Source organism: Eublepharis macularius, chromosome 2 (assembly GCF_028583425.1).
Source record: "Eublepharis macularius isolate TG4126 chromosome 2, MPM_Emac_v1.0, whole genome shotgun sequence".
In the NCBI taxonomy this organism is placed as follows: Eukaryota; Metazoa; Chordata; class Lepidosauria; order Squamata; family Eublepharidae; genus Eublepharis; species Eublepharis macularius.
In genome coordinates, this window is record NC_072791.1 from 174706707 (window position 1) to 174720926 (window position 14220).

General features: G+C 44.4%; 1 protein-coding gene across 1 annotated transcript; it reads right to left on the reverse strand.

Moving 5' to 3' along the window:
- Positions 1-4247: 4247 nt before the first annotated feature.
- Positions 4248-9067, reverse strand: CXCR4 (C-X-C motif chemokine receptor 4). Its single transcript, XM_054969962.1, has 2 exons — positions 9025-9067; positions 4248-5889 (listed from the first exon to the last, which is right to left on the reverse strand). The coding sequence occupies exons 1-2, from the start codon at positions 9040-9042 to the stop codon at positions 4843-4845; spliced, it is 1065 nt and encodes a 354-aa protein (XP_054825937.1). The 5' UTR covers positions 9043-9067; the 3' UTR covers positions 4248-4842.
- Positions 9068-14220: the final 5153 nt, after the last annotated feature.

A 14220-nucleotide genomic window follows, 5' to 3' on the forward strand; every position in this document is an offset into this window, starting at 1 on the left:
TAAATTTGACAGCTATGATCTAGAATTCTTTCACATCTCTTCCCTGCCCTGGGCAGGACAGGCACTTGCTTAGGATGGCATGATTCAAAGGGTGTCCTCTAAGTGGCACATGCATTAGGCTGTCACACACTACTTCCACCATGGAACTCCCAATCCCCACAGTCCTCTGCAATGCCACAGAGGGTTTTAGGATGCACTCTCTGTTCACGTGTCATGCCAGAAGCAGTGTGAAAGTTGGGGTGTTACAGCATGGCCAGTTTCTCCCATAGACTGAGATTACATCCCAGGAAATCCAATGATATCACTTTATGGTGTACTCTCAGTTTGTGCACACCCATCATGCCATGTATAACAACAAGAACTAAAGCCAATCCTGAAGAAGGGAGCTCTAACTCTCAAAAGCTTATACCTTGAAAATCTTGTTGGTCTTTAAGGTGCCGCTGGACTCAAATCCTGCTAATGGCTACCCACCTAAAACTAAAGCCAATCATCCTGAATTTCATTCACTTCCCAATATAATATAATATAATATAATATAATATAATATAATATAATATAATATAATATAATATAATATAATATAATATAATATAATATAATATAATATAATATAATTTCAGATTTCTATTCTGCCCTCCCCGCGAGCTGGCTCAGTGCGGATAACAACATATTAAAAATACAATTTAAAAATTCATGTTCATTAAAAACAACACATTTAAAACAGGATGGTGGACAGCCTTCACAGGGAGGGTTTTATACACCCCTTTTTCCCAGGCTGGCGGAGGCCCAGCCTCAGCCATATGCCTGGCGGAACAACTCTGACTTGCAGGTCCGGTGAAAAGATAGTAGGTCCTGCTGGGCCTTGATTTCAGCAGACAGAGCGTTCCACCAGGTGGGAGCCAGGACCAAAAAGGCCCTGGCTGTAGTCGAGGCTAAGCGGGCCTCTTTGGGGCCAGGGACTGCCAACAGCTGTTTGTCCCCTGATCGGAGTGTCCTCCAGGGAATATATGGGGAGAGACGGTCCCGTAGATACGCTGGTCCCAGTCTGCACAGGGCCTTATAGGTCAAGAACAGAACCTTGAATCTGATCCGGTACTCCACTGGCAACCAATGCAGCTTGAGTAAGAACGGTGTTATATGCGCCTTATTTGGCACTCTTATAATAACACGCACCGCTGCATTTTGTACCAGCTGTAATTTCAGGGTCAGGCTCAAGGGCAGTCCCGTGTAGAGCGAGTTACAGTAATCTAGCCTAGAGATGACCGTTGCTTGGATCACTAGAAAAAGCCTTCACATAAATGTTTCCCTTCTCACGAAGAAGCAACATAGGGGTGGCCTTCACATTGTGCTCGATGACTTTCTGCAATCATTTCCTGAACAATTAATAAACACACTTGTAATGTCCTAAAAGTGTATCCTCATGGATTTGGTGTTGGGGGCAGTTTCCTAATGCATAATTTAGTGCAAAGGGAACTCAGAATGTTACAGTGGAAAGCTAAATGGGCTTTTGTTTTTTACAGATTTCCCCTGGCTACAGTCAACTCTCCATGTGCATAACTGTTTCTTGAGCCATGCTCATTCCCCCATTTAGTGAGGAAAAGGTATCTTAAGCATGCAGAGCTGCAAGTAGATGTCTATGGAAGACACAGAAAACAAATGGTGCATTTTGTAGGAAAAATCAAGAGACTCCAGGATTAGCTTTCTAACTGTACATGAAAGCATCATTTCCAGTTATTCTATTACGGCAGCAAGTAGAGTCTAATTAAGCTTAGTGGTTAAGTGGTTGGACTGCTAATCAGCACTCTGCTGGTTTGAATCCCTTTACTTCTATGAGCTCATTCAGTGGTCTGGGCTAAGCCACTCCTCCCAGCTCCAGCTGTATTGTGGGGATAGTAACACTGAGGGCCAAGCTACACATGACGAATGACACTTGAACAGCAAGTGTATTTCTCCCTGTTCACTTGCCCTCCACTCAATCCACTTGCCGTTCAAGTGTCATTCGTCATGTGTAGCTTGGCCCTGAGTTTGTCACCACTTTGAGTGGGGCATTCATCTGTTCAGAAGGGTGTTATATAAAGACAGTAAGACAACATTGCCAGTTTGGACCAAAACTCCATTCAATGTTTCAACAGTGGCTTGCTAGATACCTCTGGGAAGCTTACAAGCTGAGTGTGAAGCCAATATTTTTTCTCTGGTTTGTCTCCCCATACCCGATATTTAGAAATCTTTGAACATGGTTTCATTCAGGTATATTTACCCACTCACCCCACTGTTCAGTAATGTGTATTTGCAATATAGCCTAACGGCTACCACAGAATGTAGTAGGGAATTCCATAAGCCAGGTTTGTGCCGTGCAAAATAATTTCTTTTCCTTTTACTTATAGGCAATACATCAATGGGCAACCCTTAATTCTAACACCAAAACAGCTGTGTCTACAGCTTGCTCTAATGTAGACATCACCAACACGGTGCCTATGGGCACAATTGTGCCTGCCAACACCTTTTTGGGTCCCTGCCAATATTTTTAAGTGGGTGGAGTCAGGTGAAGTTTTTACAAGGCATGACTGATTGGCCATTGAAGCTGTGTAGATTTTAAAAAACATTGCTTTGGCAAAAATTGCTTCCGAAGCACAAAGGTCTTTATTGGATGCCTGAAGGTAAGCTGTAGCAGCCATCTTGTGGCTGGCTCCGTCTCCTGCTGCAGCCGTTTTGTGGCAGCCATATTGTTGCTGCGTCCACCACAGAGTGTCAGAATTCCAAATGTGCCCACAGGCTCAAAAAGGTTTGGAACCCATGCTCTAAAGTGTCTTTTCCAAAGTGTACTGCTTGCCAATTTTGCTTGTTGCACACGGCTGTTAGACAGCACCTGCAAAAACGCTCACCACAGGAGAGGTTGCTCAGAATCTTTAAATTCTCATCTCTTAAGGGGCATAAGGATTTTTCTGATCCTTTCAGTTTATTACAAATGCAGACAACTTTCAGCTCCATTTAGTTTCCAAAATGGATTTAACGGATGCAGAAATGGCTACTGTACATGCTACAAGGAAAACATGTTCCAGTGTTAAATTAGATTATTGCCTACTTGCAATGGAGTAAAGTGTTCATTCCCTCCTCAATGACAGTCGTTTATCTCCTTGCCTGCCACCTTGCCTTCTACAGGTGGGACATAAAATGAATGCACCTGTAACTGCCCCATGGTATTCTTCCTAGCTCAGGAAGAGTCATGCTCTTTCTGGCATGAGACTCTGTGTGTCCAGATGCTGGCAGAAGTAATGAACCTTAGCTAGAAAGAAAATAGGAGGGGGTGGAGGAAAACAGAGATGAGGTGTGGGAGGTATGATGGGGGATGAGCAAACAGGCAGGATGCTCAGTTTGGCAGTGCTATTGCAAGGCTACGTGAACAGCAAAGCACACCATTCATATCTTTCAAAACAGTGCTTAATTAAGCAAGGAGCCCCCAATGAATTACTGTAGCTTCACAGACAAGTGACCGTTTCATAAGACCATACAGCAACCTGTTAGATCAGCACAACGTTCAATCCAGAGTTTTATTTTTTCCCTAAGATCAGGATATGGGCCTCAATTTGGGTGACTGTTAGAGGCTCAGCAGTGTAATGCTCAAGAATGGCACCAGCTTTCCCGAATCAATTTTTTCTGGGGTTCAATGCTCTTAGTTGTATATGTAACATATTCATGCGTGCATGCTTGACATGGAGTCAAATCTGTGAAATACTCTGGGGAAACAACTTTTTGTGTATCTGACTTCTGTCAAAAAAATTTAAAGGACAAAAGGGCTGGGTCCCGTGTTTCTATTTGTGGAGCAAGTTCACTGAAATCATTCCTATTGGCTTCCAAACAGCCTCTCCCTCAAACCACTGAAGATTAGGCAACCTTCCAAACAGTACACCACAGAGTATGGGATCTTGAAGCCAGATGGGGGGCTTGGCAGGAACCCTTTCTCCTCTTCTGTGCAAGCAGAGAGCTCCATGAATTCAAGGTCCACCCGGACAAGAGGGTGGAAGCTTCATGCAGAGATCCCCTTATTGCAGCAGCCTCTTGGGCTATATGGCATACTGTTCTGGAAGGTCCCCTACTCCTCAACTTGGGGGAAATGGGGGGTTACCAGTGGATTGCAGTCATTTCTCGAATTCATCCAGAATTGATGTGCAACTGCAATCCAAAATCAAAATGAAGAAAACAAGATAAAATGAAAAAAAACCCCATTCAAAATAGATTTAATCACTTGCTTTTATTTACAAATTCACACAGCAGAGGTTTACAAACCAGTTTGTTATTGAAAAGGCAATTGATAGAAAAGACTTTGGTTGTAAGTGCCACTGGGTGAAAGCCAGCTGCGTTCAATCCAATGTGTTTTTGCCACTGCCATTGCAGGATGTGGGCTGCATCCACTGAATGCAATGAAATTCAACTAGTGTAAACCAAAAACAGCTTATGCAATCTGGGACAGAGTCCCGAACATCCATAGAGATTAAGCCTTCCTTCAATGGGTATGTTGGAAATACTTCATTTATAAACAAACAACTCAGGCATATCAGCTATGCTATGCTCTAAAAGTGTTTCAGTTCCAACACAGACAAACAGTAAAACTTTCTCACCTACTCACTTATTCACAGGTCCTGCCTAGACACTCTCTCTGGTCAACATGTCCATTTTTATAAATACATCCATTAAATTCAACAGAAAACTACAAGCAAATATATACAATTCCAACTGGGAATAAACTTGTACATGGTCTTGGAGGGGTTTCTCTTCCTCCAAAACTCTGCAAATTGGATTTTAAAAAAAGAGTCCCAGATCTTTACAGATAGGCGAAAAACTCTGTTAGCTGGAATGGAAACTGGAAGATTCAGACTCTGTTGAAACTGAAGAGTGTCCCCGTTTGCCTTTGGAAAGGATTTTCAGACTTGATCCTCTGCTAACAGAGGTCAAAGCATTCTGGGCTGATGTCTTGAATTTGGCACCCAGAAAAGCATAAAGTATGGGATTCAGGCAACAGTGGAAAAACGCTAGGGCTTCAGTGATAGAGATCCATTTATTCACCACTGCCTCGAAGTTACAGCCATTCTTGATGATTCCAAGCAGGATAAAGGTTTCTATGCTGATGCCAATGTAGTAAGGTAACCAGCAAGCAAAGAAGGCGAGGATAAGGATGACCGTGGTCTTCAAAGCTTTGCGCTTCTGATGGCCTTTTGACTGTGACAGTTTAGAGATGATAATACAGTAGCAAGTCAGTATTATAAGACCAGGCAAGACAAGTCCAACTAAAATGTGCTGAAATCTGAAAGAAATCAGCCAGTCATCATGAGGGTAAAATCGCTGACAAACGCCATCCCTAGTTGTTGCAAAGATCATATCGGGCACAGTCAAAAGCACAGCTGGTAGCCAAACACCTACATAGATAATTCTCTCAGCCAACAACTTCCTAGGTCTCTGGCTGTTGGTAGCATGCACAATTGCCAGGTACCGGTCTAAGCTTATGAAGGCCAAGATCAAGACGCTGCTATACAGGTTGACGGTGTAAATGATATGGACCACTTTGCACAAGGCGTTCCCAAAGTACCAGCTGATGACAGCATCCACAGACCAGAAGGGCAAAGTGATGACAAACAGAAGGTCAGCCACGGAGAGGTGTAGCCTGTATTTGTCAGTCATGCTCCTGAGCTTCTTCTGGTAGCCCATGACAATAATAACCAAGCCATTGCCAACAATTCCCATCAAGAAAATGATGGAGAAAATGGTTGGCAGGAAAATCCGGTTGAAATCAGCATTGTTCTTCTCCAAACACACCTCTTGGTAATCCCGGTCATCACCTGATCCTGGCTCATCAGTACTGTTTTCCGACAGTAAAATGAAGACTTCGGAAGACACCTGGAATTGAGTGACAAAAGAAAACAGTTAAGAGCAGTGATAGTCCAAAGCTTGTGCTTAAGAAATCTATGATGAACCGCTGTAGTGGATGGAGTATAGTGGATTTGGACTGGGAAGACCAGAATCTGAAAGCTATGATGCACACCAGGCAACCTTGACCCTCACTTTTTCTCTGTCTAGCCTACCACCAAGGGTTGTTGTGAGGGCCAAATGGCAAATGCCCATCTATGAGCTCCTCAAAAGTAAGAATTAAAGAGCAATAATGAAAAGGAATAAAAAGTGTTGGATTGATTTGATTTTGCTCATACTTCTTCAGTTTTCTAAAAGATACTTCAAATATAAGGCACTTCTTGCTTGGATTGTGCTTCACACAAGATAAAACTCAGCCCAAATGGTCCAATGTGACCGCTCTGCATATTTAGCTGCATGGGCTTCTACGTGCACTTGGCTAATTGCTGCTCTCCACTGCTCTTACACATAGGTTGTGAAAGCACTCACTCTACACATAGGTTGTGAAAGAACACACCCTGGCAATCCATTTGTGGTTTTTGTGGGTTTTGCTAGAGGAAAGTGCAATCTGTGAAAGAAAGTCTGACAGGGTCCTAAGCAGAACAACAGTTCCAAGCTCTCTTCTTGACACAGAAAACCCACACTTAAGTTTCTAACAGGTCAAGTTGATAAAGAATTCACAACCACCATACAATGATATACTTCAACTGGAAGTCATGACTACAACCATGCCTTTGCAGTAAGGATTAAAATAGTGATGGCCTGTCTGGAGGGCGGGGAAAGGGCCTGTAAGAAAAAGTGCTATAGGGTTTAAACTTTTAGGAAGCCAACCAAAGCGCTTCACCACCCAGTCGCTGGGCACCAGCAGAAACCTAGCCTTACTTTGGGTGCCCCCACCATCTAGGGCTAGACGGGTGGCAACCTGAGAAACCTTCTCAGTCCTGGTGCCAAAACTCTGGAACTCCCTCCCCAGGGAGACTTATCTGTTCCCCTCTATTGCTGTCTTCTGCTCGTGGATGAAGACTTTTTTCTTTTGATTGGCATACCCCCAATAATTGCTATTAGACCTCCTCGCTGGTTTTGGTGTTATACATTTATACGCTTTTGAGTTATCTGATATATTATTTTAAATGCTGTTTGAATGTTCAAATTTTTTCATGTCTGCTGCCTTGGGGATCCTATTTGGGTGGAAAGACAGCATAAAAACGTTTTGAATAAATAACAAGTAACGTGGTTTTAGCTGAGGGTCCAGAAGAGGAAACCTCAGTGAGCAAAGACTTTCATCTTCTGCAGGCTCCTTTTGCTTAGGACTGCCCATGAGGAGGAGTGAGACTTAACTTTTCAATTGTGCGCGCCAAGAGCAAAAGAAAGAAGCGGAACGAGAGAAACATCTCAGGAAACCACCAGCCGTTTGAACCTGCAGGCCGTGAAGAATCAACAGAAGGAGCAGCCACCTGGCCGTTCCCTTGGGAGCTCGAGATCTTCTCTTTGTTAATGGATCTCTCAAGGCACTTCTCAACTGGTCTTGCAAACCAATTCAATACAGATCATTTTTCTTTAACATCATTTATATCCCGCCTTTCTCCTCAATGGGGACCCAACAGGGCTTACATCATTCTCCTCTCCTCCGTGTTATCCTCACAGCAACCCTGTGATGTAGGCCAAGGTAACCCAGTGAGCTGCTTCCACTGCAGAGTGAGGATTCAAACCTTGGGACTCCCAGATCCGACTTGACCACTACACCACACTGGCTTTCATACAGAAAAACATTAAAAGTAGTCTTTCTAGACCAGACCCCAAAGTCCAGTGTTTTGTTCCCAAGGACTCATGCTGAAACTTAGATGGGACCCTCTACTGACAAACAAGTCTAAACTAACATGCAGGCTTAGATCGGAAGTGTCCCAAATTTTGTTAGGAACTTTTGTTGAAGTTTGCACCATCCCAGCCCCAAACGTCACTCCGTTGTGAAAAAGGATGCCTCGGCCAGCCTGCCGCCATCTGATGTGTTGCACATCCCGGCCAGGGAACTCCCAACGCACCATGTGGGTGCTGCTGATTAGCCAACTGTCCCATATTCTGGCAGCTAAATATAAATCAGACAGACTCTACGGAAAATGAAACTCCCATTTGTTTAGAAGCCGCTCTTTCCATTCTCTGTTGCTCTGGGAAGTAAGCTGGGTTACCTAGCAGTTATTAGACCAATTCCTCTTGACTTCAAGGAGTTCTACCCCTACGGTTCTGGTTTCCTAGTAATGCTGGGAAGCGGCAGAGAGAGTGGCCCCTTATTTGTGGGGAGAATAGGGAACGGGGCGGGAGGGGAACCGATGAGCAAACAAACAGGCTCGATCCACTTTCCTCCCTCTCTCCCTGTCAATCCTGAAGCTCCTAGTTTTAAAACCACAAAACACTCCGCCGGGGCGAATCCTGCGACCAATCCCCGGGCTTTCAAATCGCGCTCCACGCAGAATTGTCGGAACGAAAGGGGGCGGCCAGTTGCACCCGCCTTCCAGCAAAACGCGTGCGGCAAGAACAGGTCTGCAAACACCGCCAGCAAGACGCATCGCTCGCGGCGTTTCTTCGCTCTTGTTTAACTCCCTCCCTCCCATTTACGGTTTGCAGACGCGCTCCAACCGTAGACCCGGGGCTGACCTCAGCGGAGCCTCTCTCTCCAAGGAGATCTGTTTGGGATTGGGACCGGTCGGCAGCGCACGCCTCCAGTTTGCAGAAGGCTCTGCAGCCTGAAGTTGAGCGACTTCAATCAGTTTCTTCCAATGCAAGTGGTGCGCCTTCAACCCGGCACGTAGGCGCGCCCAGAGAACTCTTATTCTAGGGGGCAACGCAGAGCCGCTTTAAGGCGAGGACCGTTTTACCACTGGCGGCTCTGCCACTCTGGGATCAGGTTGGAAGTCGATCCGCGCGCAGAAACACAGGACGCAACCCAGGAGCTGTCTTGGCCAAGGGACACCCTGTGCAGCGCGCATATTGTGCAACAAGGTGCACGTGGATCGCTCCCCTGGTCCCATCGCCGCCCTCATCCGCGTAGCACTCGCCGCTGGAAACGCGCCCCCCAGTCTCTCCCCCGGCCGCCTTTCATTCATTCATTTGCAATCCCCGCGGGGCACTCACGTCCATGCTGGGCTCCATCGCTGGGCGCTCGCTCTGCTCGCCACTGCCGCCCAAACACAAACAAACTGAAGTTCTGCCGGCGCCGCCCGCCCTCCTTATACCCTCCCCATCCCCTCGGAGGGAGCCCGCGGGCGGCTCCGCCCAAGTCTGGCTGAGATTGGGGCAGGCGGCTGAAGGAGGGAACCAGGCGAGGAGGGACCCGCACTCTGGCCGAGCATGCGTCGAGGGGCGCTCCGAGGTGTTGGCAGAGTTTGCGGCGGCAGCGGGTGGGAGCCGCGGAGCACATGCCTCGGGGAGAGGGAAGCCCCCGCTCGCTCGGCCTCGCTCGCAAGGCTCAGCGGTCTAAAAGGCCAGGCCAGGCCAGCCTTTGTGTAGCGCCAAGGGCGCGAGTGCTTGAAGCCAGGTCGCGTAAAACAACAACAACGAGAGTTCAGAGGAATTGTGTTAGAACAAGGACAGAAAGCGAGGTCCTAAATATTGCTGGCAGGATTAGACCAAGCTCTGTTTTTCTCTGCAGCACCTGTAGTGCAATCCTGAACAGTTACACACTTCTAAATCTGCTGCGGTCAACTCCTTTGTTTAGGGTTAGAGTTGCTAATGCTAACTCTAGTTTGGGAAATTCCTGGAGATTTGGGGGTGGAGGCTGGGGAGGGCAGGATATGGGAAGAGGAGGGGCAGCCATTTTCTTCAGAGGAACTGATCCCTGCAGTCTGGAGATCAGGAGATCGCCACGCCCTACCTGGAGGTTGGCAACGCTTCTTAGGTTAGCACTGTTGGACTTAAGCAGTGCCTGGCCACCAGGATGTCCCAGTGTCACTTTGCCCCCAGCATCTGATACTGAAAGGTATCCTACGTCTGAGCTCAGAGCTTCTGTTTTATCAGGGCTAATAACGTTCGCTGGATGTGCCATCGGTAGTGAGGCTGAGGCAACAATTCTGTTTAGATTCGCTTGGGAGCAGCATCCATTGGACTCACTTCTGACTGCAGGTGTAATTTTTCAAAGCTGTTTAATCATTGTGTTGCTTAATAATACATGCCAGATTCGAGAAGATCAGCAAGAAAAGGTTTATGAACATGAAAAAGGAAAAAAAAAATAGCTACACTAGACAAATTTAATTCATCATAAACTTATCTGGACTAGAGCCCTCTTCTTAAGATGCAATGAGTGAAGCCTTACTTTGTAGATGTTTTATGTAGGAGGATGAGAAAATAAAACAGTGGCATCACAATGCAAAAAGTACAGGATGAAAAGCAACAATCTACGCCTCAAACCTAATCAAGAACAGTACAGAGACCCATTTGCTAGTTATGCTAAATTAGTTTGGGCTTACGAATGCCTGGGGAACCCGAGATTTTGCTAAAATAGTTAGACCTGTAATGAGTCATAAATCCCAAGCCTTTGCACAAGCCAGTGGGGGCAAGTCTTGCAAAATCTTCTAAGGAATCCCAGTCCAGCCATTTCACTTTTCCAGGAGAATAGTGAGATCTGCAACAGGATGCCCTGGGTGAAAAATAATTTTTAAAAATAATTTGATATGCTGTCTAGGAGAGAGTACCTGGTCTCTTCTTGCATCATTTCTATGAGGAATTCTTCAGCCTCAACCTTATGCAAAGTGTGCAGCTCCTGTTTGCTAGGTTGTACATGCTTCTCCAGGTTGCAGACTCTTGAAAAATGGCTGTGTCTTTTGTCCTCAAGCACATCGGGCATTGCCTAGGTGTGTAATTGCATTTACAGGTCTTGTTGTTCCTTGGTGCAATCATCACCATACCTTCTAGAAAAGAATTTTTTTAGTTACTTGTGTGCTACGTGATTGCCTTTTGTTTATCCTGAACCGTCTACCACTGGAGTTCAAGCTAAAGGCACGATTCTAGGTTCTAGTATTTTGAGAAAAAGCATTCTTTCATTATATCTAAATTGTTCATAACAGCTAGTGTGGCACAGTAGTGTTGCACTAGGATCAGGAAGTTCCAAGTTTGAATCTTTCCCCATCTATGTTTCTAATAGGAAATAGAGATTTTCTGTCCAATAAATGGGACATAATCTGGACTTTCCGGCCTTGCAGTTTATTGTCTGGCCTCTAGGCCACTAGCAATTGTCTCCTACAAATATTTGTTGAAGATAAACCTGATCTTCAACACTGGCACAATTTGCCGGGCCAACATAAAGTTGAGATTTGTGATACAGATTTGTGATATAGAACTGGCATCCCCTCTTTGCCCACTTATTTGCTGGTTCACTGGGTTTTAGGATTCAGCTGTAAGTGCTCATTCAGCACTATGAGACGGTCAGAGGTGATCTGGTCTGTTAGATGAAAAGCTCCAAGTCTCCAAGAATGAAGGAAGTAATTGACTGCAAACTCAATCCTAAAGTTATATACTTAGAAGTATGTCCTGTTGACTTTGATGTAATCCAGGGCTGCTTCAAAAGTTATGCATTTCCTTCATGGAAAGTACCTCTGGACAAAACAAAACAAACCCATGTGCAGATCATGAACATGTGACAAGTGTATGCTGTTCTATTTTACTGCACGTTGGGCAGCTATGCTTGGTTGAGTCGTCCCAGCATCTGAGACAGCCCATTCACACTGCTCTTGCAATCCCGCTTTCTGGATGTGTTTTCTATGTAGAAAATGTGTAATATTTGAAACAAATCATACTTGCCACTGAACAGGCTTAATGCTGCCACTTTGGACAGGAATCCTCAACTTCTTCCAGGGTTAGTGGCTTGGGAATTTTGGAGTTTGGACTGCATGACTTTTTGTCAGTAAATCCTATATGGCATATGTGTACTTAACTTCAAGCTATGCATTTATCAAGCAAATTACAACATGTATTATAGCTAAGTTTCTGACACACTGATTTGCAATACCCTTCCCACCCTCTGCCTGGATGATAAAGACTCCTACATTTTTCCACTCCATGTATCTGACGAACAGAGCTTTAACTCTTGAAAGCTTATACCCTGGAAATCTAGTTGGTCTTTAAGGTGCTACTGGACCTGAATCTTACTCTTCTACTACAGACCAACACAGCTACCCATATAACTATAGTCTCTTTTGTTACTCAGACTGAACTTAAGGCGAAAAAATCACGTCAAATGTCTAAAACTTTCTCCAAAGGAACAGAAATTGACAGTTAATGAGTCTCAAAGCAATAAAAGATGAGGCTACTTCAACCAAAGCATATAAATTGTAGCAGCATGGAAGACATATTTAGGGAATTGGTATCCAAATTGCAAACGATTTGAAATGATTAAATAGAAATGCAGAGAGAGAAGTGAGCTCCAAGAACCTTCTTCTAAGCTCCTTATAATACTATATAAACCAGAAACTGTGACCCACATCTTTATTTCCAGATGGGTCACCATGTTAGTCTGTAGCAGCAAAATACAAATCAAGTGGCGCCTTAAAGACCAGTCATATTTATTCCAGCCTAAATTTTTATGAACGCTTCATCAGATGCATGAGGTGAGTTCTGTCTTACAAAAGCTTATGCTGGAACAAATGTTGTTAGTTTTTAAGATGGCACAAGACTTGTGCTTTATCACCATATCCTATGGCAGCAGATTCCAGGGTTCACTATGCATTGTATAAAGAAATGCTTTCATTGGTCTGTTCAAAATTTACCACTAATTAGTTTCATCGAGGGACCCACTAAGTTCTAATATCACAAGAGAGGAGGAAAAATTGCTCCCCACCTTTTCCATGCTATATCTAATTTTATAAATGTAGATTCCCTTCTCTATCAGCTTTTTCTCACCTTTCCTCTGCACCTTTCCAGATTTATGATAGCCTTTAGCAGACGGGCTGATCAGAACTGTACACCCCACTCCAAATGCGGTGGCATTGGATATTTATAAAAGAAATGATACTAGATATGAAAGGGAAGGCAAGAATAGAGGATGCTGGGTAATAATGAACTGACCCTATTTAGAATATAATCAGATTCACCCTTAGCAAAGCTGGCGATAGGGAAATTAGATGGAATTGTTGACAAATGACACGTTTTCCACACAAGTTTTATTTATCCTAAACTTTAAAAAAAAAACATATCACTGAACTTAAAGGGTTTCATTGAGCCAATAGGGCTATGAATGGGCTACAGCTTATATTAAACATGAATAAAATGCCTGTTGCTGTGATAGGCAGGGAGGTGTAGGGATAGTTCTGGAAAAATATCCCCATACTCCGATTGTCACACTATTGACCCCTGTTCTGAGGGAAGGTATTGCCCCCCAGCCTTCTGTGACTTCCTGGCTGGAGTTGCTTTTATGATCTGGTTTCCGCTTCCATTTCATCTTAACAGTGTCTGTATTGCTAAGTCTGATGACTTTCGTAATAAAGACCTGCTTATTCTTATTCTCCATGGCTTAGTCCCCCCACCCCCAGCAAAACACTTAACCCCCATGCCTTAACTCATTCCTCTGCAAAATGGAATTATGCTGCTTTAAGTGCCTCAGGAGTGTTGTGTGAGCTAATTTGTTGTCTGTAGATCTCTTTGATAAAGGGCAGTGCTGTATTTTTGAATTCTTCCAAAAGAAGGGATTGTAAAAGGCAGCTTGTCATTTTCTCTTGTGGGGTAGTGTTTATGTTTTTTGGGGGGGTGGGGGGGGCTGCTTGCATGTGAGATCATTTACTGCTTGTTTAGACTGACCTGACCCTGACAAGATGCTTTGAACAACTCAGTTAATCCTCCTAGCAAACTTGTCTCCATTTGTGTCCCAGGACTAGCTGACAGATTCATCTTGGAGGATTACATAGCCTGGCATTCCAGGATGCATTTCTTCAGCACTCTTCCAGAATTTACATCAGTTCAGGATTAGGAAAGCAAAGTCAAAATGGAGAAGCTTAAAGCTTATTACCTGAATTATATTATCACTTCACCTTGAACTGAAAGCCCTCTCAAACCATTTTCAACTCTCTTTAAAAGTATTGTCTGTCTCCAGTCTGTCTTAAGAGAAATCTTCCTGGAACAGCCAAGGAATGGCGGCAGTCTTCATCTAGGCATTCTTTTTGGGGTCTCTTCTCTGCTTGAAGAGGATTCCCCCCAGTAGTATCTAGAAATGGATTTTCACTGGTTACCATTTGCATCTTGCTGTGTTTAGGGACCATGATTCTACTTACTGTAACTTATAGGGGTAGAATTTGATATTTCATAAAAAGCATTGAAACAGTCATCATGGGGAAAATCAGAACT